Below are 27,648 nucleotides of genomic sequence, written 5' to 3'. Positions count from 1 at the left end.
TGTTTATCTTTGTTCTAATGGTCTTACTGATTCTACATGATTCTTTCAAATGTTCCTTTTCTTGTTTATCTTTGTTCTAATGGTCTTACTGATTCTACATATTTTAGCCATTTTCGTGCTTAAGCTGCATGGAGTACTTAGCTTTTTTATTTGTTTATAATATAACAAAAGTACTTATGCAGTTTAGACTTTTGTAAGAAATAATGATGGCTAGCTTAACGACCGAGTCCTACGAGTAGTACTTATGCCGTTTAGGCTTTTGTACAAATTAGATGACAGTTGGCTTAACGACCGAGTCGTGCCAGGAGTACTTATGTTTTTTAGGATTTTTTATAACTTAGATGATGGCTAACTTAACGACCGAGTTCTGACAGGAGTACTTATGTCGTTTGGGCTTTTGTACGTTTAGAAGACTTTGTTTCTGTCTGCCACTGAGTTCTCCTGAATTTTGATTGAAATAAAGAAACATATGGCGCTATCGGCCTTGATTACATTCAGCATACTTATACATAGAACTTTCTCAAAGTTTTATTATTCCATGAATTTTTCAGCCGGATGTCATCCATATGCATCAGCTTGTACGCTCTCGCTACTATCTCTTACCATATCTGGTAGGGCCCTTCCGTCTTTGCTGTTAGCTTTCCTTGAACATGTGCCTTGCCGGTGGCGGTTGTTCTGCGTAAGACAAGATCTCTCAATTCTAGTGGTCTGTGCCAGACACTTTTGTTATATGCCCTATTCGTCCTGTTTTTGTATGTTGTCGACCTTATACTTTCCTTCAGTCGAATTTCTGGTAGTAAATCCAACTTGTGTGGCAGAGGGATATCATTGTTTGCTTCATTGTACTACTAGATTCGGAAGATTGGCAGGGCCACATCCGTCGGTATGATCGCTTCTTATCTGAAACATAGCCTAAACGGGATTTCTCATGTTGCCTCCTTCACTGTCGTTCTGATTCCCCATAATACTTTTGGCACAATGTCAAGCCATTGTCCCTTTTATTCCTCTAGCTTTTTTTTTCAAGGAATTGAATATCTATTTGTTAACTGCTTCAGCTTGACCATTGCTCTGTGGATGACAGACCGAGGAGTACACACATTTAACCATGTTTATACAAAGGAATGCTTGTAAAGTTGCACAGTCGAACTGAACCCCATGATCTAAGACAATTGCAGTTGGCATGCTGAATCGGGTGATGATATTTTTCTAAATGTACTTTCGTACCTGGTTGACTGTTATTTTTGCTACCGGTTTGGCTTTGATCCATTTGGTGAAGTAATTGGCCGTGACGGTGAGGAATTTTCTGCCTCCCGAGTCGGTTGTAAACTGACCTATGATGTCCATCCCCTACTAGGAAAAGAGAATGGGATTGAGTAATGGAATTAAACCGTTTGCTGGTGTTCTTAGGACTGGAGAGAATAACTACCACTTTTCACATTTTTTTACGTTATTCTTAGCGTCTTTCGACATTGTTGACCAGTTATATCCTTGTCGCTGACAAGGCAGTGCCAATATTTTTCCTCCCACATGGTTTCCTCAAAAGCCTTCATGCAGTTCTTCACGGATTCATATGTTGATAGACATATTAACAGGGGAAGGCTGAAAGTTCTCTTGTTCAGATGGCACTGATAGATGATGTACCAGCATTCGTCTCTTTTTATCTTCTTGGCGTCCATTCGGATTTTCCGGGAGAGCCTGCGTGGATTTCTAAGCCCACATATAATTGTACCATTATTTCCCGACTTTATTGACCATGATTTCCTTTCCTTTTTCATAGGTGCTCCACCTTTGTAGTATATCAATCATGGCCGACCTTTTCAGGTCTATTTCCTTTGAACTGGCTAGTTTTGCAAGTGTATCGGGCATTGCATTTTCTGCGCGGAGAACCAACTTTATTTGAAATCTTTCCAGCGGTGCCGATACTTGCTTCAATTTATCTAAGTATTTTTTCATGGCTAACTCCTTTTTTATGTATTCACCTGAGAATTAGTTGGCCACCAAATGCGAGTCGGTCGTCAGTATTACTCTTTTTGCATTGGCTGCTTGGCACATCTGAATGCCTGCAATGGTAGCCTCGTATTTCGCTTCATTGTTTGACGCTGCGAATTCAATTTGCATACTTTAACAGGTCTCCTTTTGAAGATTTCATTACAATGCCGCACCAAACCCCGTATGTGCTTATGACCCATCTACTGCGACTTCCCATGTTCCCGGCTCAATATCCTGCTCCTGATATGAGGCTTCTACTACAAAGTTCGATAGCACCTATGCTTTTATCGTTGTTTGCGGTTTGAATTCCGTATTGTACTGTAACAACTCAATCACTTATCTTAGCAATCTGCCGGATGTATCCATTTTGTACACTGCCTTCTCCAAGGGATAATTGGTTAAGACATCTATATTGTGCGCGTCAAAGTACGGTCGAAGCAGAAAGCCAACTTTTCTATCAAGGGATACCTCTATTCCGCTCCGTATAATATATGGTTGGCGAAATACAGTGGCTGCTGAATTTTCTCTATTTCCACTTTTAGAACTGTTGCAACTGTTGTTGGGGGCACATAGATATATAAATGCAGTTTATCCCCCTCTTCCGGCCTGGCAATTGTCCGAAATTTCTTTAAATGTTCCTTTGCTGCTTCGAATAGTTTTGCCTCTTCCTCTCCCCATTTGAATTTTTTGTTCTGCTTTAGTGTCTTGAAGAAAGTTATTGCTTTATCTCTAGATTTCCTAATGAATCTAGTCAGTGCAGCTATCCTTCTCGTCAGCTTCTGAATGTCTTTGATGCTCTTGGGTTAAGACGGACTAAGGATTACCTCAACCTTATTAAGATTTTCATCGATCCCTTTCTCACTAACTAGGAAGCACATAAACTTTCTCGATTTCACCCCAAAAATACACTTTTTTGGGTTCAGCTTTATCTGATACATTTGCAGATTCATGAAGGTTTCTCTCAGATTATCAACATGATCTTCTGCCTCTCTGCTTTTGACGACCAAGTCGTCAACATACACTTTAATGTTTCTCCCTTTCTACTCAACAAAGACCATAATAACCATCTTTGATAAGTTGCTCATGCATTTTTACCCTAAACGGTATTACTTTATAATTGTATACTCCATCATCTGTGTTGAACGTTGCTTTCTTTGTATCTGTTTTTACCAAGCTGATCTAATGATACCCCGAAAAAGTATCCATGAAACATAGCAGGGAAAGACCGCTAGTTGAGTCTACCAACCTGTCAATTCGTGGCGGTGGGTAACAATCTTTGGGACATGCACCGTTGAGGTTTGTGAAATCCATGCAAATCCTCCATGCTCCGCTAGGCTTCTTTGCCATTACCACGTTGGCTAACCATTCCGGATAGTCACACGGCTCAATGAAATCTGCCGCCAGTAATTTATCAACCTCTTGTTGAAAAGCTTTTATCTTCTCTGTGGAGAAATTTCTTTTCTTTCGCTCTATCGGCCTTATATTCTTGTCCACCGTCAATACGTGAACCATGATATTAAGACAAACAGGCCTGCAAGCTCCCACAATAATACAATCATGTTTATGCACAGAGAAGGATCTATATCCATCCCTATCCTGGCCATCCGACTAGGCTCTCCTTCAACTAGTTCAATATCTTTCGTTTGTTCTACTGCTGTTGGCCTTGGATGTGAGAGTTCCTTTCATCGAAGTTTGCCATGGCTAGGCTTTGGCGTGGACGCTTACTTGCTGCCTCTCGGGTGACATTAACCGGTGGTGCCATTCTGGCTGGTGTTTTCAGAGCTGTTAGATAACATGATCTCGCGACCTCCTGGCTGCCTAGAATTCTCTCCATTCTTTCCAGGTTTGATATGTATACCATTGTTAGATGATATAGGTTGATATCACAACCTGTGCGTCATGGATAATCGGTCTGCCAATGATTATATTATATGCTGCCGACACCTGTATGACCAAAAAATCCACCATAAAATCTCTGGCTTTCTCGCCCTCTCCTATTTTCACCGATGGAGGCATACTGCCTTTTAGAAATATCGTTGCCCCTGAGAAACCGTTTATTGGGTAGTTAACTGATCTAGAAGTAGCTCGAGCTCCAGTGAAGAGAATACTAATCGACAGAGGGAGCTCCGCAAACATCATTTTCTGGGAAGATTGATGAGAATGAGCTGACAAGGGTCACTAACGGATCATCATGCGGAAAAATGATTCATCGACAATCAACCCACGAGAAGTATACAACTGGCATCGGTGGTGGGGTCGGTCATGCCCTAGTGCTACGATAATTGATCAATTGGCAATGCTCTTCCAAATCTTTGATATCCCCGCTAATAGTTCCTCCATGTATAGGTCCTCCTAAAATGACATATACATTCGGTTTTCTCTCCTTATCATTCTCCTCCCGTGCCTCTCCATCTCTACTAATCTCTGGAGCTCTGCTCTGTCATCTATTCTCGGCGGCTGATAGGGTGGTGGTAGTTTTGCATGTTGCCTTCCCTGATTGTTATTGTGATTGTTGTAATTGTTAACGTTGTTTCCCTATCGGAATTTGTATTGGGAAAAGTACCCTTTTCTCATCATCTCCTCAATGTTATCTTTTAAGCGACGACGGTCCTTTGTGACGTGCCTACAGTCATTATGGAAAGCACAAAACTTTCTCATATTTCTCTCTCTGTTAATTATAGGCGGTGGCCGCTTTCAGTTCTCGTTCTTGTTCACACTAACTATGGTGGCTCTAGCCGTATTCACCATTATCCTGACGACCTCTTCCAGTAAAGTTTCCCCCTCTACCTCTAATTATTTGTTTGACCTCCTGTTTTTTCCATTGTTGTTTCCATTATCTTCCTTCCTTACAGGATAGGATGTTTGATGCTGATACGACTACTATTTATTAGGGATAATTAACTCCTCACTTATAACATATTCATGCGCCTGGGTAGGGAGCTACCAAGGTTGGTAAAAGATTTTATGCCTAGGTATTTCTTGAATTCGCAATCCTGCATCCTCTCATCAATGCCAATACAACTATATCTTGTTGCAGCTTGGGAATTGTAATCGAGTCGTTGTTAAATCTGGTCAGGTAGTCTCTAAATGACTCTTGGTTTCTTTGTGCTATTTGCATAAGCTCTCCACATGATTTTTTCCTTTTCATTTAGATGATAAACCTACGCATGAATTCTGCTTGCAATTGGGAAAATTGTATATTGAACCGGCTGGCAAGCCTTTATACCACCTGCATGCTAATCTAGAGAATGGGGAAGGGAATACCTGTAGGGGTTTTTTTTGGTGCAAAACTTGTTTCCCGTTCTAAAAGAGGGGCAGTTCTTTAGAAAACCATAGAATTTTTGTACCTCGAAGGAGTCGCCACCAAACATTGTTTAAAGTCTCGTTTGGAAAGACCGCAAGTGACTCTATTTTGGATAAGGCTTTGAATCCTTGACACCGATGGGTGAGATCCGGGCACGGGAACAAAAATGCTTATTCCGCGAGCTTTAGAAATATTCAAGTACGTTGGCACAACATTTTTCGAAAATATACCCTAGATTAGACTATGTGGGTTTGAATTTAGAGCAAATAGAATCTCTAATTGTATGGTGGTCACTTTGCTTTAAAGATTGATTTAAGGAACCTAAGGCCGGTTTGTCCAAAAAATTATCTTTGTTAAGAGTGATGTAACCTTTGTACTTTGTTGTATTTAGCATGTGCGGTGATGAAAGCAATAAAGCAAATAAAGCAACATCACAATACTAAATAAAGTGCAGAATTAGTAAATACAAGACCCCCTAGAAAAGGACTAGGGAGTAGGTCCACATTGCCTAGAAATGGACTAGGCAAGTAAAGATGCGGAATTGAAAGTGCGGTATTGAAGTTGCGGTATTGAAAATGTCGTATTGAAAGTGCGATATTGAAATTGCTGTATTGAAAGGTGCGATATTGAAATTGCAATATTAAAAGGTGCGTAATTGAAATTTTTACTTGGGCACATGAGATTCGAACGCCAAGCGGCTCCTTAAAAATAAGTGGCCCGACACGAATTCAAAGCCAAAAATCTCAACTTGGGATAGGTTGCTCAACCCAAATATCCTAGATTTTGCATGTTAAACTTGAACTTGAAAGCTTGAATATTGAAGTTTTGAACTTGAAATAATTTGAAATTTGAACTTGAAAGGATCCTAGTTTAGGGAAGTAACCATGAACAACCCTAAACATGGTGGGATCTTGAAAATTGAAAACTTGAACTTGTATATTGAAAAATGGAGTTTTGAATCTCAAAAGACTACACCTTTAAATGTTAAAAAGGTGTCATCTTTGATTACCCCATGTTTGAAGGTGATTCTAGTCCAAGAGGTGATTGTAAACAACTTGGACATCCTTGAATCTTGAAAGTTTGCATTTTGTATTTTGAAAAAGTTTGTATTTTTGGAAAACATGTATGATTGTTGCAAGTGGTGTTTTTTAATGATAAAAAAAAACACCAACTTGATAATCATTTAGAAATCAAAGCAACATAGTTGATTAGAATGGGATTCGGATTTACCTAGTTAGGTTTAGGCAAGAGCTCCCAATTGCTTTTGAATTTAGGAATTTTGTATGTGTTTTTGAGGAGTTTTTGAGTTGTATTTTGAGGCGTAATGTCAAAATTACGACGTTGTATTGTTGTTCTCCTCCTCATTATGCTGAAAATGAGGGGTATTTATAGAAGGAATGGGTGCAAGGCGCCAGCACACGCCAGCGCAGGGCGCTGGACCAGCGTAGTGCGCTGCTGACGTGGCTTGAATGCTGCCAAAGCAAGGACGCGGGCTCCGTCCTTGTTTCGTCTTGTAGTGTTGTACCTGTTGTACGAATAGTACTAGCTTTGGCGTTTTTTATTTGCATGGAGGTTAAGGCATCATTTAGCGTCTAAAAACAAGCCTTTCTCGGGTTTTGAATTCCGGTTTTACGGGACGGGGCCCGGCATGCTCGGTTTTGTGGGTCGGCGCCCGAATTTGACTTGCCTTGTATGATTTTGAGTGGAAAAGGCCTAGTAAAACCAATGGGATGGTCTACTAGATGAGATTGTACTTGGATTTTGAAATTGATTTTGGAAAGTTGTATTTGTACCGAGAACCGAAAGGGGAACGGTCTCGGGGGTTGGATTTTGGATCTTGAATTTTGGAAGTATTCTTAGCAATTGGGATTTCCGCCTGGAGTTATTCCAATCACCTAGTAAGGATAATGGTATCGTCATCATCCCAAAGGGGAGACACAAATTAGGTGTCTACAGAAGCCCCCACTTTGACTGAGCGTTCGGTTAGGAAAGCGCAAGTCAAAGTATTTCGAAAGGGACGGAGAATGATCAAGATGTTCTGCAATCGAGACCACTCTTTGTACGCCGGTGCCTGCATAAAACAGGCGTTAGAAAAAGGATAGAGTCTACCTCGGTGCGGTTGGTGATGACTCCGGTTTGTACTTGTATTTTTCCGCCTTCAGTTCAGGACGGAGCTTGGCATCGAAAATTTTGAATCTTGATTTTTTTTTGAATCTTGAATTTTTGAATACCCGGAGTTAATCCGTTGGGGATGTGCTTTGCTGGGGATAAGAGCTTTTTACAGGCCCTTAAAATTTGCAATTTCGACTGACTTTCCCGTAGCTTGGGTCCGTTGGGAGTTGAACGCCTACGTCGTTGTATTTTTTGGACTTTGTATTCTTGAATTATGCATCTGTTTGTACTTGGAGATACAGGTGTATACCCGTATTTTCGATGGATGGCCTGATGCGATGTTTGATGCTTGGTGCGGAAGACCGTAGCAGCAAAGGACGTGCAATCAGCACGTGAGACCGCGCGCGCTGAAGATTTACGCATACAGGGGGCAGCGCTGGGCGCTACGGCGGCGTATGGCGCGGGGCTGCACTGTATAAGTGCCCCTTGCCGTGCCATTTTGAAGAGCAACATCTTGCTTTCTTGCTCTCTTTCTCTCTCAAAGGTCGAATTGTCTTCCCTTGGTCTTGTTCTTGCCTTATCCATGTAAGTATTTCATGTTTTGCTTATGAAATAACTCAAGAATTGCATGTAGTTCTGATTTTCTCGTACTTTGAAATGATGTTTGTATGCTTAAGCTTCTTGAATCTTGTAGAAGACTGTTTGATAGCCATTTGAACTTGAACTGTTGGAACTTGTAGCTTTGAATTTTTTTGAAAGTTTTCTTGAATGTATATTTTTGTATCGGCTTCGGCATGGATAACCTAGGCGTTGATGTGGAACTTGTATACCTGCTTTAGCATGGATAGCCTACGCGTTGGTGTTTGAACTTGTATACCTGCTTTGGCGTGGGTAGCCTAGGCGTTGGTGTTGAACTTGTATACCTGCTTCGGCATGGGTAGCCTAGGCGCTGGTGTTGAACTTGTACCTTGAACTAGGGTCCACTGGGGTTTTGTCTTGAATTCTTTTTGACTTTGTTTAGGCTAGTATAGGATAGCCCCCAGTTTATAATTTTGACACCTTGTACTCCACTTGATTTAGTATGCCTCGTCACACTCGGAGGAAGCTCGCCGAATCGTCGGTAGTTCGAGCTGCTGAGGAGGACGCTTCGGATGATGAAGCGGCTGCAATAAATGCGCCCGACGGGGGTATGGTTCCCCAGGATGCGCCTACTTTTGGTGGTATTGGTTGGATCCCTTCCGACCTGGTGTTTCGGCCGGAGTGGCACTTGTCTCAGCGGCCTCGCGGTGGCATGGTGAGTCTTGTACTGCGCTTTGAATTTGTATTTTGTTTTTGTATAGGTTTGGAGTTAACTCGTTCACCTGTAGGCCGATGGAAAGTTGTTTTGTACTTTCTGGTCCTTGGTGGAGGTTCAGAGGGCTTTTAAAGCTCTTCGTGCTGATGCGGAGGCCATGGAGATTTGGTCGCAGACGGGCCTGGCCGACTTCTGGCGTACCATGGGAGGCACTTCGAGGAGAACGGGGATCAAGCCCCGACTGTGGTCTTTGTTGGAGCGGTGGTGGGATACAACCAACACTTTCCACATGGCATGGGGGGAGATCACCATTACCCCCTTTGAGTTTGCTATGATCACGGGTCTTCCTTTTTCTGAGAGGAACGTTACCTTTGATCCGGAGCTGACGTGGCGCTCTGCCGCTGCCAGGGACTTGCTTGGCCTTGTTGTTGACTTGTCAGATGACGATGCCCATGCTTCTGTGACGGTGATCGTGGAGGCTATTTGCGGTGTGGGTGTATCCGCGGAGCAGAGGGTTGAGCAGAGTGATGGTCCCAAGTAGGAACAGTCGGGTGCACATCCGGTTCCTATCCGTTCCGAGGGACTTGAGAGCTATTTCGAGCTATAAGTGGGGTGGCTTGGCATATAGCCCCCTTTTGTATGAGATGAAGCGGCCTTTCCGGACTGCGGTGGGGAGTGACCCGAGCATGGGTGCTCTGTGGAGTGTGCTGGAGGTATTTAAGACTCCTTGTACCTTGTACTTTGTACTTGTATGCTTGTATTTGAATTTGAGTGATGTTTTTCTTGCTTCTTGAAAGATTTTGATATATGAGCACTTTCCGACTTTAGCGCCGGATCGTACTAGAGATGCGGCTTACCCGTATGCTGCCTCTTGGATAGGAGCGGTGCGCAGGAGTGTGCCTCTGGCGGCCTCTCGCAAAGCTTGGAGAGTCCTTCCAGCTGATGAGGTAATATTCTTGTACTGTTGTGCCCTCCTTGTATTTGTATTTGTGTTGTTTCCTAAGTTCTCTGTTTTGCAGGTGGTATGGCGTCCTTTTGCAGACACGCTTATACCTGCCTCGGCTGCTCGTTCCCATTTCCTGTCTGGGCGGCGGGTTTTGCTTCCAGGGGTGTACCGCCATATGTGGTACCTAGGGGAGAGAGTGTCCCCTCAACACAATTCGGGGGAGAGACTTATCCCCAAGGACCCACCGGGGTCCATGCTGGCGTTGGATGAAGAGTTGGCCCGGCTTTATGTGGAGGCTAGGGGCGATGCTGTTTGCCGCTCTTGGAGGGATTTTGTACACAGGAAGGGGAGCTATGACGACTTCTTGAGGAGGCTGGCACCACCAATACGCTTCGTATTGCCGGTGAGCTTTGAACCTTGTATTCTTGTATTCTTGTATTCTTGTATTCTTGTATTGATTGGATGATTGTATGATTGTATATAGGAGGAGGAGGTTGATCCTGAGGACATTCCCCATGCTGATAGGATCCCCCGCTATGAGAACTCGGACGAGGAAGAGGTGGTGGAGACCATCTCTTTTGCTTCTCCTCCGCACCGGAAATCATATGATGATGTACCTGAGCATTATGCCGCTGTAAGTACTGTTGCATTTTTTGAAATTGTTTGTAATCTTGTACTGGGAAATTGATCCTGGATTTTGTATGCAGGAACCTCGGGGGAGAGTGCGTCGCTGGATGCTCTTGCTTGATTCTTGGAAGAGGCACTGTGCCAAGCTAACCCGGAAGCTTTCTGGCCGGGACAAAGAGGTGCCTTTCTTGATCTTGAAATTTGTATTCTGGAAATTTGAACTTGGATGTTGATTCTTGAAATTGTATTTTGTATAGGAGCGCCGTCGAGACCGTGGAAGATCCGTTGACAGAGAACCCTAGGCGGAGACGTCCTTGTGGCTGGAGGGGCCGAGCTTGGATCTGGGACAGGGGTCCGGTGCTGGTGCTCATCAGAGGCATTCTGATGTTGAGCGGGGAGCTTCCCCTTTTGTACATGTTGATCCTACTAGGCATTCGTTTGGAGGTGCAGGAAGTTCACGGCCCTTTGTTTCTTCTCCTGGTTACTATTTCGGAGGAAGTGGTCCTCAGCCTTGGGGTGCAGATTCCTGGGCTTACTATGTAGAGATGGAGAGGATGCGCCAGGCTAAGATGTTTGGGTCGTACCAGTATATGCCGATGCCGCCGCCGTATCAGTATTCCTCTCCTCAGCAGGGAGTTCATCCCTCCACTGGCACACTTCGTGTCTCGGAGCAGGATCTTAGTACCCCTGGGACGTAGCTGGATCAGGAGCTGGAGCGCCTCAGGAGGCGGAACAGGGACAAGGCACCTGTGGTTGATATCACTGCTGGTGATGACTCGGACTGACCCTGCATGGTAGCGAGTTCCAGCTTGCCTGGGTTGATTTTGTATAGGCTGTATTGTATTTGTATGGATTGAAACTTGAATTTTTGTATGTTTGTATGGTTTTTGAACTTTGAATTGGTTTGCAAAATTTGAAGATTGGTTTTTTGTATGCTTGAATGTTTGGAATTGTATGCGTTGTGTGTGCCTTGAAATTTGTGGCTAGATGCATGCATGAGACTTTTGCAAAAGATTTGAAAAAATTTGCCCCATTTTTTCGGGTGTATATACCCACTATAAGCCCCCACTTTGACTGAGGGTTTTTGGATAGGAAAAGCGCAAGTCAAAGTATATTCAACTCTTGCTATGCATATGCAGACTCGACTTAGGACGCCGATCTAGGACTGGAATGCTTGAATTTTGAAATGACCCGAAATCTTCCCGAAGCGTTGATCCGGACTGTTTGAAGTTGCGCGGCTTGCGGCTTTGGAATCTTGAATAATGGAGGTTGTACTCTGCAGTCCGAAATACTAAGGAGTGTGTACTCGGAGTCATAAGAGAGGACGGCGGCCTCGTGCTTAGATGCAGGCCCCTACGCCTGGCGCAGGCTTGGCGCCTGGCGCTCGTGGGCTGTCATACAAGCCGACTCTTGTATAAATAGGGAGCTTGTTGGATCATTTCTTGCATCAATCCTTCCCTGCTATCATTGCGTACTGCTTCCTCTCGAAAAGAAAAGAAAATATGGTTGTGTCCTTTGAGAGTGCCTTGAACTCGTGGCTTGGTTCGCTAGGTAAATTGGAGAAAAGGGAGCTTGATGGCATGCAACTTGCGGTGCTCGTCTCTTTCCGGTTTGTAAAATTGGATTTGCACTTCATTCTTGCTGCTCTGGAGGCTTGGGATCTGAATCATCATGTTTTCCGCTTTGGAAATAATGAGGTATGTCCCCTCCCTGAGGAATTTAGTGCTATATTGGGGTAGCCCATCATACTGGAGCCATGCATGCCCAGTGTTGAAGAACACTTTTTCTTGAGTTTTGAAAGGTATTTGGGCTTGAAGCCCCCACTTTTGAGTGCTGTTGTATATGGAAGAGGGGTGGATTTGTCCCTCTTTATCACCTACTTTGCTGGGCTTGATGTTCTCAAAGTATTCCGCTTGAGAGCCTTGAGTTTTTGTATATTTGCTCGCTTTCTCTTTTCGAAACAGGGGTTTGGCAATGGTGATGCCTCCCTAATAGAAAGTTGTAGAGCAGTTTGCTAATGGTCGGGACCCAATGCCTCTTGTGATTGGCGAAACATTGACGGTCCTTGATATGCTGAAGTCGGACCCCTCTTCTTTGTCATCGGGAAGTCCGATGTTACTCCAAGTAAGGATCTGGAGCTCTCTGTTGAATTTGTACTTGTATTTGAATTTTGAATGTTGAATTTTAAAATGTGCTTCTTGTATACTCCCCAAGGTTTGGCTTATGGAGAGGCTCATGTTGGTGGCACCACCGGAGAACATTGCGAGTTATAATAGAAAGGGATTCACTGTGCGACCCAAGTTGTATGGCCGGCTTTCATTGGATGAGTGGCGGTGTGCACTCTCTGGGGTTGAATCTTGTATAAGGTGGGTAGTTCCTTGGTGGGGAATTGCTGCTTTGAAACATGCCCCTGGTTCTACTGCTTTGAGGGTGCCAAGCCTCACAATGCTGGTCTTCTACTCGCCTACTCGAGTGATGAGACAATATGGCTTGAAACAGGAGATCCCAGACTGTACTTAAGAGAACCCGAAACCTGTTGTGCTGAATGCGAATCGACTTGAAGTTTGTAGGCGGTATTGGTTTGCCAAACCATTCTTGAGTATCCAGTTCCCACCTGAGTCAGTTACTCTGTGTGCGGGATATATTGTATGGATGAGAGGCCTAAGCCAGAGGGACATTTCTTTCTTCGGACCAGCTAGAGTCCGAGGTTCTAGAACCTAGTCCTGCATCAACTGACTATGAGGAAGGTGACGGGAGTGTGGCCCATCCGGTGCTTGACTGTTCGGAATCCAAAGGAGGTTCGTCCTCCTCCCGTCTTGGAAGGCTTGCAGGTTCCTTCACCCGCCGCTTGGGCAAAGGGAAGATTGATGGTTGATTGCGGGAGGAGTCAGGGGATAGTTTCAAGGTGCCAAGACTCGAGAGCATAGTCGCCCGACCCTAGATCTTTGTAGGCTAAATGTGTTTGGAATGATTTGTGTTTGGAATGTGTTTGGAAGATGTGTTTAGGAAGTGAAAAGGCTTTTGAACTTTGCTTCACTTGATCCTGACTTTGTATTTGAATTAGCTTTGAAGGCCTTAGGGCCAAATAAAGAGTTATTGTGTTAAATTCCGCTTGAACATGCTTTGCTTTGAATTGGCACATTTGGAATAAAGACAACAACAATTTGAGTTTTGAATTTTGATTTGATTTGATTTTTAGGATGCCCTTAATTGAGGAAACTTTGAATTTTTTTGTATTAAAGTGGTCGGGCCTCGAAATGAGGTTGCCTACGTGTCCCGTTAGGGAATCAGGCCGGACGTAGTTCTGACTACCTTACAGGACTTGAATTTGGATCCTTGAATTTGAACATGGAACTTAGACATAGAACTTCTTGAGTTGATCGAGGTTGGTCAGAGATCTGAATTCTATTCCGTCGATGTCTGTTAGTTCGACTGCTTCCCCGGAGAGGATTTTCTTGACAATGTACGGGCCTGCCCAGTTGGGTTTGAATTTTCCCCTTGGGTCCATGGTGCTTTTGCGAAGGGCTTCCAGGACAAGCTCGCCTTCCTTGATGTTTCGGGTTCTGAACCTTTTGTTGAAATGTCTGGCCACTCGGCGCTAATAGACTTGTACATGGTGAGCGGCTTGAAGCCGACGCTCATCGAGCATGACTAGTTCGTCATATCTGGCTTGTACCCATGCAACTTCTGGGATTTTGCTTTCGAGGACTATCCTTAGAGAAGGTATCTCTAGCTCGATAGGTTGTACTGCTTCCATTCCATAGACCAATGAGAACGGAGTTGCACCAGTTGAAGTGCGAATTGAAGTTCGATATCCCCACAATGCAAAATGCAGCTTATGGAGCCAGTCCTTGTAATTGGTAGTCATTTTCATGATGATGGTCTTGACATTCTTGTTGGCTGCTTCGACTGCCCCATTGGTTTGTGGGCGATAAGGTGAAGAGCGATGATGTTGAATCTTGTACTCGGTGAATAGATCTTCACACTCTCCTTGAAAATGGGTTCCCTGGTCACTGATGAACTCGTGAGGAACGCCGTATCTGCATATGACGTTTTCTTGTATGAATTGGGCCACTTGTTTGGAACCTAACACTTTGAATGACCTTGCCTCGACCCATTTGGTGAAATAGTCGATGGCGACCAGTATGAACTCATGACCCCCGACGCCTGTTGGAGTGACTTTGCCGATGACGTCGATACCCCAGGCTGAGAACGGCCACAGTGATGATTGAGAGTATAATAGTGACGGAGGAATGTGCTTTAGGTTCGCACACTTTTGACATGTAGGACATTTCTTGACAAAGAAGTAGCAGTCCCGTTCGAGGGTAGTCCAATAGTATCGAGGCTTGATGATCTTGAGGGCTAGCATTTTCCTGTTCATGTGGGTGCCACAGACTCCAGCATGTATGTCATCCATGACTCTTTGAGCTTCGTGCTTGTCAACACATCGGAGGTTAGGACCGCCAAGGGACCTTTTGTATAGAATGCCGCTTTCCATGACGAAATTGGCTAATTGTAATCGTAGAGCCCTTTGATTCTTGCTTGAAAACTGTGGGGGATACTCTGAATTTTGTAGATACCTTTGAATGTCTGTAAACCAATGCTCATCTTCGTCTTGCTCGACGTTGTCAATAGCATGGACATATGCTGCTTCTTGACGTGTTTCAATTGTAAGTGGCATTTCAGCCATGCTCCTTGGAATGTTGATCATTGAAGCCAGTCTTTCCAGTGCATCGGCGAATTAATTCTCCTCTCTCGGGAGGTATGTATAGCGAAGCTCTTCTATTTGTTCAGACAGCTGTTCGAGATAGGACTGGTGTGGAACTAAGCTCTCGCTCCTCACTTTCCATCTGCCGGAAATTTGATTGATGATTAGGGAGGAATCCCCGTACACTCGAAGTTTTTGGACGCCTAGTGCTAAGGCGGCTTCCAGGCCCATGATGCATGCTTCATATTCTGCCGCATTGTTTGTGACGTTGAATTGTAGTTTTGCTGATATCGGAATGTGTGTGCCGTTTGGAGCTACTAAGATTACTGCAACACCACATCCGTTCTGGTTGGAAGCACCGTCAAAATGCATTGACCAACTGTCATCACTAGTCATTAAGATTTGCTCGTCGGGTAAGTCGTAATCTTCCTCTTCTGCCTCGACAGGACAGTCGGCTAGAAAATCTGAGACTGCTGAACCCTTGATAGACTTCTGTGGAATGTATTTGAGGTTGAATTCTGCTAGCATAACCAACCATCTGGACAACTGCCCGTCGAGTGCTGGTTTTTCGAATAGATACTTGAGAGGATCCGCTTTGCTGATCACATGTATTGTATGGGAGAGCATGTAGTGCCGCAGTTTCTTTTTGGCCCAAACCAAGGCGATGCTGAGTTTCTCGAGCTGAGTGTATTTGGTCTCGTACTCGATCAGCTTTTTGCTTATGTAGTATACGGCGTTCTCCTTGCCTTCAATTTCCTGGGCAAGCATAGCCCCCACTGCTGAATCGGTTGTTGTGAGGTAGAGCCTGAGGGGAATCCCTGGCATGGCTGGCTTTAGTACTGGTGGGTTGGAAAGGTAGCTCTTGATTGTTTCGAATGCATGCTGACAGTCGTCATCCCACACCTTGGGCTCGCTTTTTCGGAGCTTTCGAAATACTGGTTCACAGATCATTGTGAGTCTTGAAATGAACCTGCTGATATATTGTAGTCTGCCGAGAAAACCCCGAATTTCCTTTTCATTCGTTGGTGGTTGCATCTCGAGAATTGCTTTGATTTTTGAAGGGTCAGCCTCTATGCCTCGAGAGCTAATAACATATCCGAGTAACTTGCCTGACGTTACCCCGAATGCGCACTTTTGAGGATTGAGCCTCATGTTGTATTGTCTGAGCCTGTTGAAAAACTTTCGAAGTACCGAGGTATGCTCGTGCCGTTCTTTGGATTTGACAATCATGTCGTCGACATATACCTCAATTTCCCTGTGAATCATATCGCTCATGATGGCTGTGGCTGTTCTTTGATAAGTTGCCCCTGCGTTCTTTAGTCCGAACGGCATAACTGTATAGCAATATGTATCCCACTGAGTGATGAAGGTTGTTTTCTCCGACCCATGTCTTCCTCTGCCATGGGAATCTAATTGTAGCCTGCATACCCGTCCATAAAAGAGAGTAAGGCGTGATTTGCGGTGTTGTCGACCAAGATGTCGATGTGAGGCAATGGAAAACCGTCTTTAGGGCTGGCCCTGTTAAGATCCCTGTAGTCCACACACATTCGCACTTTGCCATCTTTCTTTGGAACTGGGACGACATTTGCGATCCATTCTGGATATTTTGCTTCTCGAATAAACCCGGTTTCATGCGACAGAGTTTCTGCTTGATGGGTTTTGAACCTGGAATAAGGGGAATTGTATGCTGACCGATGCTTCGATCAACCCCTGGCATATCATGATAGGACCATGCGAAGACGTCTACATACTCTGAAAGTAGCTTGATAAGATCGTCCCGCTCAGCTTGAGAAAGAGTTAAACCAATCTGAACTAGTTTTGAGTCACCGTTATTAGAAAGGTTGATTTTTTCTGTTTCCTTAATTATGGGCGTCCTGTTTTCATGATTTTCGATAGCTTTTAGAAATTCAAAGTCAGTTTCTTGTAAAGCAAAGTTGTTTGGATTAGGATTGTGTTTTGAATTAGGACTCGAAGAGTAAGTAGAAATTGAAGTGTTATTGAAATCGGCAATCATTACATCGACTATTTTGACTTGAAGCTCGACCTTTAGAGGCTCTTGATTGATGCAAGACTCTAGTTCTAGACACTTAGACTCATTGCTAGACTCAGATCCAGACTCATCCTCAGACTCGGACTCGCTCATCATAGATCCTTCGCCCACAGTAATCTTGAACATTTTGCCATTTGGAGCAGTTATCTTGAGAGACTTTCTCCAGCCATTGACCATCTTTTCGCTTGGAGTAATTAGCTTAGATGGGTCGAAATCTTCGATCTGAGTGATCATTTGAACCATGGCGTCTTCGGAAATGATTGGGGTTATTTCTTGGCCAAATAGCAGACCAAAAGCTGATGAGTCAAGGCATTCAGGGGAAGCCTTGTCTTGTATTGGAGGAGCATCCTCTAGAAAGTGACAGTCTTGAAAAATCTCGAACCCAGGGTAAATGATCCCTTTTGAGGAGTCATAGAAAGATTCTGGGAAGTCAAAGTATAGTCATCCTCTCCTTCTTTCACGAATTGCCCATTGAGTGTGAGTTGATGAGGAGGTATTTTGAATTGATCATTACCAGCTCGACGTGCCTTTAGTTTAGCCTTTTGCTTCTTGTCATCGAACTTAGTCGGCTTGTATCCCAGTCCGCAACAGTTAGTCTGCCCTTGGGCCTTGAAAGGAGATTCGGTGTGCGGTGGCAGAGTAGTGCCCAAGAAGCGCCCACGCTTAATCATCATGCGCTTTGCCATGGGATTCATTATGGATTCTATGGCTCCAACTTCAGCACTGAATCCCCAAAGGTCTTCGTCGTTGTCATCATGCTCGATTAATATCAGAGCCTTGTCGGCTGCCTTGGTCCTTGGATGGGACGCATGCAGGGTAATGACGTTTCCTTGGACCTCCATTCGAACTTTCTGGTGGAGTGAGGATGGCACTGCCTTGAGGTCATGGATCCAAGGTCTTACCAATAGGAGGTTGAAACTTTCTTTGATGTTAAGCACTTGAAAGCTCACTTTCCGCTCGATCGGCCCTGTGCGGAGTAGTAGAGTGAGAGTTCCCATTGCTTCCCGCGAGTGTTGTCATAGGCACGAACACCTTGGGAGGAACTAGAAAAGTCACTAGGGGTGAAACCCAGATTTTCAGCAGTGCGGAGAGGACACACATTGATGGCCGATCCATTGTCCACTAGAGTCATGGGGATGATCTTGTCTTTGTATTCGACACTCAGATAGAGAGCCTTGTGATGGCCTGCCCCCTCAGGTGGGAGTTCTTCATTAGTAAAGGTGATTCCTTCTTCCAGATTTGTAAGCAACCCGATCAATTCGTCAGGAGTGACTTCTGGGGTGACATTCAGTATGACCAGAGCATTGATAAAAGCAGTGCGGTGCTCCACAGAGGAAGCCATGAGTTGCCAAATATTAACCTCTGCCTTAGTGCGCTTTAATTGCTTGATTAGAGGGTTCTCCTCGGTGGGTAGAGGAACATTAGTTGCCGGTGCCGTTCTGTTGGCTGGCTCTTGAATTCCTCTCGACCTAGTCATGACTTGAACATTGTTTTCTGCCTTGGGGTCCAAGTACCAGTCGGCGCTCACGATTTCTCGGCATTCATCATCAGAGATGTTTTCGATAGGAGGGTCCTGATATGTGTCTTCATCATCGCAGGCCCAGATCCCGCAAATGTCTCCTTGAGGTAACCCAGATTTCGAGGTTTCACTTGGCTGCACAAGGTGTGGCACATGCCTTTGGTTGTGAAATATTTCCTCTACCTCGAATGGGCCCACATCATGGAAAAGAGTTTCTTGATTGTCTTCGAGAGCCCTTATGCGAGCCTCCGCTTCCTCAACACGTTCATAGAGCTCTGCTACAACTGCTGCTAGTGAAGTCATCTTGAATAGGATTTTGAGAGGAGGAGTTTGAGCACTTATTTAGGACATGATTTTGAACTTTAGAACTTGAACTTCCCGGCACATGATATGATATACATGCAATGAATGAGACCTAGACTTGACCCTAAGTGCCACTCCGAAGATTCGGGATTTTGGATTTTGTACTTGTATTCGGGATTTGCAACCCGTTGGAAATGTTTGAGAGGAGCGTTCATTCTTTTGTGAAAGTTGACTCTTTGTACTAGAACTTGGAATATCGAAAAAGAATATTTCGACCTATTGGAAATTGGACTTATTTGAAGGGAATTTCAACCCGCTCAAGAATTTGGAAATTGGACTTGTACTAGGAAATTGAATTTTGTATTATTTCAAGGGAATTTCAAACCGTCAATATTTTAGGGGAATTTCAACCCATTGGACTTGGAGTATTTGAAGGGAATTTCAACCCGATTGAAAAGGGAATTGACTTTGTATTATTTCAAGGGAATTTCAACCCATCAATATTTTTGGGGAGTTTCAACCCATTGGATCTGGAGTATTTGAAGGGAATTTCAACCCGCAGGGGAATTGGAATTTGTATTATTTCAGGGGAGTTTCAACCCGTTGGAAGATTGGACTTGTATTATTTTAGGGGAGTTTCAACCCGTGGATAGAATTTGAACTTGTATTATTTCAGGGGATTTTCAACCCGTTGAATGGAATCTCGAACTTGTATTATTTCTGGGGAGTTTCAACCATATGGAAATTTTTTGAATTTTGTATTGGGGAGCAATGGAAAGCAAGATTTCTTTGTAGCTTGAAGATGAATTTGGAATTTGAATTTGCCTTGAAGTTTGAACTTTGAAATGGAGAGGACGCACTTTTGTATGTAGAACATGAGGCTTTGTATTTGGAAAATCCGGCATTATGCCGCCGTGGATTTGAAACATTGAATTTAGGAACTTGAAAGTCCGGCATTATGCCGCCGTGGACTTGGAATCTTGAAGTATAGGACTTGAGGTTTGAAATATAGAATAGAAAAGCCGGCATTACGACGGCATGAATTTGGAATTTGACCCTTGAAGCTTAAAATTTTGAAAGGTCGAGCTGGAAAGTTGGCATTATGCTGGTATGGGCTCGGATATTTGAACTTGAGACTTTGAGATTGGAATTGGCAACTTGAGTTTGAGGTTTGAAGACTTGAATGTTTGAAATAGGAAATTCGGCATGACGCCGTTGGATTTGAACTTGAAACTTGAAACTCGAAATTTGAACTAGAAAATCCGGCATTATGGCGCCGTTGGATTTGAGGTTTGAGTTTGGAAATGGAAATTTTGACTAGAAGATCCGGCATTATGGTGCCGTTGGATTGAGTCTCGACTTGAAACTTGAAACTCGAAATTTGAATTAGAAAATCCGGCATTATGGCGCCGTTGGATTGGGATTTGAAAATTGAGGTTCTAGAAAATTCGGATTTGAACTTGAAACTCGAAATTTGGACTAGAAAATCCGGCATTATGACGCCGTTGGATTTGAATTTTGAAAATTGAGGTTTGGATTTGAAAATTGGGATTGAATTTGAAACTCGAAATTTGAACTAGAAAATCCGGCATTATGACGCCGTTGGATTTGAACTTTGACTTGGAAACTTGAGGTTTGGACTTGAAAATCCGGCATTATGACGCCGTTGGATTGAATTTTGAACTTGGAACTTGGAATTTGGACTTGAAAATCCTACATTATGACGCCGTTGGATTGAATTTTGAATTTGGCATTTGGAATTTTGGACTTGAAAATCCGGCATTATGACGCCGTTGGATTGAATTTTGAATTTGGAACTTGGAATTTGGACTTGAAAATCCGGCATTATGACGCCGTTGGATTGAATTTTGAATTTGGAACTTGGAATTTGGACTTGAAAATCCGGCATTATGACGTCGTTGGATTGAATTTTGAATTTGGAACTTGGAATTTGGGCTTGAAAATCCGGCATTATGACGCTGTTGGATTGAATTTTGAATTTGGCATTTGTGCGTGAGGAGTGTTTAAGGGTTTTGAATCAAATGGAGTGACACTCCTAAAGACCCTAAAATCGGCGATTTAGATGCATGAGGTTTGAATGATGCTCCTAGGGGTTTGGCTTCCTAGTTGGAGGCTAATTGGTTTTGGCAAGCTAGAACTCGAGGTTAGCCATTCACGCGTGCAAAGATGCCCACACAATGCACAAGTAGCACGTTGTCACACTAGTCATGAATATGAATGCGACATGCTTTCTCAACCTAAGGTCGGTCTAAGATTTGTATGATGCAAGTGGTCTTCTTTGGGTGTCAAAAGGTACTCGGCGAAGAGACGGATCCGGCGACAAGCTTTCACATCCGGCTAAGGGAAGTGTGTGTCGGCAGACGGCCTCCATACTTGACATCGGGAATGTCAAGTAAATGCCAAGTTTCGGTAGGCGCGGAAATGGTCACACACTTTGGTCGGGAACCGTATGGAGAGTCACCATTTCGTTGCCCCCAGGGCTAGCCTGAATGTAGAACACATCCGTTTGGGCAAAGGTTGAAATTCATTTTGCACAATATGGTTTTCGAAACATGCATAAAATGTCAGAAATTGAAATTGAAATCGTACTTGAATTTGTATTTGTAAAGCTCGTTTTTCGGCACTTGTTCACGAGGTTTGGGAGCGTCCTTCCAGATTCAAAAATAGACTAACTCCCAACACGAAAAGTTGAGCAAAAGTGGGCAACAAGCCACTGTGAGCCACTGTCCTGGATGCAGGCAGTGGCGTTGGGCGCAGGGGCCGCTCCTGGCGCCAGTGCTGGCATCCAGTACTTAAGCAGATCAGTGGCTTGTTGCTCGAAATCTGCCCGCATTTTCGAATTGAAATTAGTAAATTCCTCAGCAGAGTCGCCAGAATTGTAGGGGGTTTTTTTGGTGCAAAACTTGTTTCCCGTTCTACAAGCGGGGCGGTTCTTTAGAAAACAATCGAATTTTTGTACCTCGAAGGAGTCGCCACCAAATATTGTTTAAAGTCTCGTTTGGAAAGACCGCAAGTGACTCTATTTTGGATAAGGCTTTGAACCCTTGAAACGGATGGGTGAGATCCGGGCACGGGAACAAAAATGCTTATTCCGCGAGCTTTAGAAATATTCAAGTACGTTGGCACAACATTTTTCGAAAATATACCCTAGATTAGACTATGTGGGTTTGAATTTAGAGCAAATAGAATCTCTAATTGTATGGTGGTCACTTTGCTTTAAAGATTGATTTAAGTAACCTAAGGCCGGTTTTTCCAAAAAATTATCTTTGTTAAGCGTAATGTAACCTTTGTACTTTGTTGTATTTAGCATGTGCGGTGATGAAAGGAATAAAGCAAATAAAGCAACATCACAATACTAAATAAAGTGCGGAATTAGTAAATACATGACCCCCTAGAAAAGGACTAGGGAGTAGGTCCACATTGCCTAGAAATGGACTAGGCAAGTAAAGATGCGGAATTGAAATTGCGGTATTGACATTGCGGTATTGAAAATGCGGTATTGAAAGTGCGATATTGAAATTGCGGTATTGAAAGGTGCGATATTGAAAGGTGCGTAATTGAAACTTTTACTTGGGCACATGACATTCGAACGCCAAGCGGCTCCTTAAAAATAAGTGCGCCCGACACGAATTCAAAGCCAAAAATCTCAACTTGGGAGAGGTTGCTCAACCCAAATATCCTAGATTTTGCATGTTAAACTTGAACTTGAAAGCTTGAATATTGAAGTTTTGAACTTGAAATAATTTGAAATTTGAACTTGAAAGGATCCTAGTTTAGGGAAGTAACCATGAACAACCCTAAACATGGTGGGATCTTCAAAATTGAAAACTTGAACTTGTATATTGAAAAATGGAGTTTTGAATCTCAAAAGACTACACCTTTTAATGTTAAAAAGGTGTCATCTTTGATTACCCCATGTTTGAAGGTGATTCTAGTCCAAGATGTGATTGTAAACAACTTGGACATCCTTGAATCTTGAAAGTTTGCATTTTGTATTTTGAAAAAGTTTGTATTTTTGGAAAACATGTATGATTGTTGCAAGTGGTGTTTTTTAATGATAAAAAAAAACACCAACTTGCTAATCATTTAGAAATCAAAGCAACATAGTTGATTAGAATGGGATTCGGATTTACCTAGTTAGGTTTAGGCAAGAGCTCCCAATTGCTTTTGAATTTAGGAATTTTGTATGTGTTTTTGAGGAGTTTTTGAGTTGTATTTTGAGGCGTAATGTCAAAATTACGACGTTGTATTGTTGTTCTCCTCCTCATTATGCTGAAAATGAGGGGTATTTATATAAGGAATGGGTGCAAGGCGCCAGCACACGCCAGCGCAGGGCGCTGGACCAGCGTAGTGCGCTGCTGACGTGGCTTGAATGCTGCCAAAGCAAGGACGCGGGCTCCGTCCTTGTTTCATCTTGTAGTGTTGTACCTGTTGTACGAATAGTACTAGGTTTGGCGTTTTGTATTTTCTTGGAGGTTAAGGCATCATTTAGCGTCTAAAAACAAGCCTTTCTCGGGTTTTGAATTCCGGTTTTACGGGACGGGGCCCGGCATGCTCGGTTTTGTTGGTCGGCGCCCGAATTTGACTTGCCTTATATGATTTTGAGTGGAAAAGGCGTAGTAAAACCAATGGGATGGTCTACTAGATGATATTGTACTTGGATTCTGAAATTGAATTTGGAAATTTGTATTTTGTACCGAGAATCGAAAGGGGAACGGTCTCGGGGGTTGGATTTTGGATCTTGAATTTTGGAAGTATTCTTAGCAATTGGGATTTCCGCCTGGAGTTATTCCAATCACCTAGCAAGGATAATGGTATCGTCATCATCCCAAAGGGGAGACACAAATTAGGTGTCTACAATACCTTACACCACATGGAGTATGAGTATGTGTGCAACATTATGTGTTGTTCAAAGGCGGTACAATGATCCTCTGGATCAGCAGTACTGTTGTACTTCGCATTCGACATTTTTACTTTCGGCCGGATAGTTTACCTAGTAGGTGGCTGAGAGTGTATCATGCCTCCGGGTTGATGTTGGGGTGTCATTACTTGGCTGGCTGGCTGATCACCCCTCCTCTCTACTTCTTGTTCTAGTGCTTCCAGCAGATTTCCGACTTGTAGCCGAACCTTCATGCGACCGGAAGAAGTTGATATTGGCTCTTCCTGCTCACTCGGCCTTTTCAACAACTTTAATTCTGACAAAGCATCAATTACTAATTTCGCCATTGTTAACTATTGAGGTGTAAATCTGGACAACTGAGGTTGTGAGGTTTCGAGATTTTGACTTCTCTGATTGGGCTCTCTGGCTTGGCTTGCTCTTCATTTACTATTAGAGCGTCTAGGTTTGCCTATGACCCGCTGGTTATTGGGGATATCACCGACTCCACCCGAGGGACGGTTGGGGAGGTGATGATCGATTCAAAGATTAGGGTAAAATTATTCGCCGTCTGCAGGACATAAGTTTTGTTGGCAGTCTCTAACACTACCGAGTTGGGTGTGAGTTTTTTGTTTTTCTTCCCAATTTCTGATTGTTGATTTTGCATAACTTTTCAAAGATTGTATTCAGGTCAGAGGCCCCTCCTTCTATCGCCAGTTGTCCTGGTTGTGGACTTAAAACTGTTGGAAGGCTTGACCTGAGATTGTGTTTCTTGGATCCAACTGTAACCTGCATAGTGAAATGGATTAACTAGCCACAGGGATGATCCGGGTATCATCCCTCAGATGCTTAATTCAATAATGTTGATTACTCTACAATAAATGTATCTTAGAATGATTGGTGGATTACGTACCTATGGAAATTAATGAGGACCCATGTATATAGGCGGGTGACCTATACGGACTACCTGGGTTATGACCCATATGATAGCGAACCGTTGTAGGCTTACGTGGCCTAAGTGTCTTATTAGGCTGACTGCACCTAATAAGGCTTCACACTGACTAGGAGCTAATGTCTCTAGATCGATGATCTTTCAGACCCGTTAGACAATGCTGGGAGTCATGCCAACATGCCGGTTGGGCATCCCGTACAACTAGCCCCCTCAAAGTGATTGTAGTACGTTTACTGCTCCAGTTGCTCTAAAAAAATAAAAGACCCCATACACTTATGATGTGTTGATAGTCCCATATAAATAGTGTGTCGTCACTCGTTTTTATGCATTCCAAACACAGCAAAAACCCGCAAACATCATTTTCTCGCCCTCGATCCTTCTCCTGTCTGATACGGAAACACAAGCACCAAAATCGACCTTCGTCCATGTTATTGTCACCAATAAGCAAGATCGTCCTTTTTAAAATCAATCCTTTTCTTATATATGTGACGGTGTTCATATAACCTTGTTCTACATAAGGTTTGCATCTTGTCACACAATCTGATGTTAAAACACTTTAATTATGACAACATGATGCATGTGACTTATCGTGTTAGTCCCCTACCCCCACACTTAAACTTATTTATTTTCACCGTTCAAGGCCTACAATGTATTTTCTAGTTAAATTTAACTAATTGATCGACACTTAAAACATAGACTCTTGGCTAAAAACTTAGACCCTTAGTTTAGAAAAGTAGCATCATTAAACTTGGCTCTTTATTTTTATAGATAAATGTTGTTCAATCATATGTTAAACTGCTTTGACTATAAAATTGTAAAATAATGCACGAAAATTGAAAATTTAAATTTAAAATTACAATTGAAAACTATTTGTCACCTTTTGCTATTGGAATCTCTATTATATAAGCCAAGAGGGGAGGGGAAATTCAGTAACACCAATTTTCGTGTCTGTGAGGGGGTCGAAAAAGCACGAGGCTAATGCGTGACCTTGTCCCTCGTGGGTGTGACGTTTCTTTTTGTCAAATCAAGTGTAATTGGATTTCCTGTGAGTTTACACCCAATTGACTAGTAATATAGGAGTCGCCATTCAGTTTTTAACGACAATGAGAAAAACTGACAAAACCCGGTTATCGTGACATAAAGGGAGTGCAATTATGTTTGACCACGACGGCCGTAGGTTCCCTTGTGATCCCTGGTGTGGGGATCTCTCAACATACACCCGCAAGGTAGAGATTGAGGGTTCGGGGGACTGTAACTACCGAGAGGAGTACTCGCTCTTCGATAACTCCAGAGGCAGGATATCCTTACTAGCTCAGCATAAATAATTGAAGGGACATGCGTTAACTATTAAACTAATCTGAGTTGATTTTAGCAATATGCGACATATAATACTAGATCGGTCGCGATTATCTGATTTAGATTGTTTTAAGGGACCTAGCATGATAATCCGATTTCCCAACATATTATCTTTATTAGGCGTGATAGAACAATCAGATTTAATTAGTATAACAGTTCATAAAAGGGCGAGGAAAGCAATTAAATCATGGAAAAGGGACACATATATTACGACGCACCCTTGAGAGGTGTGTCACGGTTCTCAGAAAACTAACCACTTTGACTTTGCTATTTCTCCTTTTATTTAACGAATCTCAAATTATAGGACAGGATACGTTCTGTTCGATGTTTGGATCGATTGCGACAGAACGCGTGATCAGTTTTGCAGCGTGAGGCTTAGGCTTAGGGGTTTAGAGTCAATACTCAGAATAATAATTGTGTGTTGTGTGTCCTTTTCACGTCGAACTTAGGGCCCTATTTATAGAAAAGAGTTCGTGGAAAGATAGAATTGTAGAACTCTAATGCTCGAGGAATTTAGGAAAAAACACGTCCCAGGTATTTTCAGCGCCCAGGGCTGGGCGTCAAAGATTTCGGCGCCCAGCTCTGGGCATTGAAAATAGGATCCATGCAATTTCAGCGCCCAGGGCTGGGCGTTGAAATTGATGTTTGAGCCGTTTCTTTTGTCAGATTCGGACTCTTAGAATCCGGAGTGTATGAGACTTTAATCGAGTATGTTAGGACGTATTAATTTTATGATGGAATGCATCTGGGCCCGTTACGAACTCTAGGCTCGTTAGGATTTTAATTAATACGTAACTCTTATTTTCGAATCGTGTTAGGAATAGGATTCTCTCGCAATTTCTATCTCATTTAGGATTTATGTTGGAGTGCAACACCTAATTCTGACAGGTTTCTATCTATTATGACTTGCCACTTTTAACAACTACCCGTTACGGCAGTTACTATTTTTAGCAGGTTTCCATAAATAGCAGGTTTCTATAAATAGTAGGTTTTGGGTGAAATGAAAAGGGGAATTGAGATTCGTTATTTTATAGGAGATGCGTTGTCAAGTGGAGATTTATGCTTTCATCATTGAACCTTCCCTTTCGGGAATGGGGTCAAAAGTAGGTGTCTACAGTTAGCCCCCACTTTGACTGAGTCTTGGAGTAAGACGATGGTCAAAGTATTAGACGGAGTGCGTCACACAAGCCATGGTGACCTGTTTTTGCGAGGGTCTCACGAGCCCCCGAGTGATAACATTTGACTTAAGGGTCATCACTTGAAGTGTCGACATATCCCTCAAGTGTCATTGGGATTTGTCAACAGATAGTATAGAATACTCCCTCACTTTGTCATTGGAAGTATCTAAAGAGGCGTAGGAACTCCCTCACTTTGTCATTGGGAGTAGCTACAGATGTTTTCGAAATCAAAGCTATAAAGTGTAATTGGGCCTGGCCAAGCCCAATCACGAGGTAAAAAATGTTTTCAAAGATTCTCATTTTCAGGGTTAGCTAAACGAGAAAACCCTCTTGTTTTTATGGGACGTAAAACGAAGGAAAATCCAGCACATCGTTCTTTTTTTGTGGAAAAACGGAAAACCAATCTTTTAAAT

At 43.2% G+C, this 27,648-nt stretch overlaps 1 protein-coding gene across 1 annotated transcript; it reads right to left on the bottom strand.

Moving 5' to 3' along the window:
• Positions 1-558: 558 nt before the first annotated feature.
• LOC130461581 (uncharacterized) lies at positions 559-23,841 on the bottom strand. Its single transcript, XM_056829734.1, has 7 exons — positions 23,737-23,841; positions 4,358-4,482; positions 3,236-3,520; positions 3,100-3,163; positions 2,814-3,029; positions 1,225-1,347; positions 559-675 (listed from the first exon to the last, which is right to left on the bottom strand). The coding sequence occupies exons 1-7, from the start codon at positions 23,839-23,841 to the stop codon at positions 559-561; spliced, it is 1,035 nt and encodes a 344-aa protein (XP_056685712.1).
• Positions 23,842-27,648: the final 3,807 nt, after the last annotated feature.

The sequence above is a fragment of the Spinacia oleracea genome, chromosome 5 (genome assembly GCF_020520425.1).
Source record: "Spinacia oleracea cultivar Varoflay chromosome 5, BTI_SOV_V1, whole genome shotgun sequence".
In the NCBI taxonomy this organism is placed as follows: domain Eukaryota; kingdom Viridiplantae; phylum Streptophyta; class Magnoliopsida; order Caryophyllales; family Amaranthaceae; genus Spinacia; species Spinacia oleracea.
Note: the sequence above shows the minus strand (reverse complement) of the source record. Positions and strands in the feature narration are given on the sequence as shown.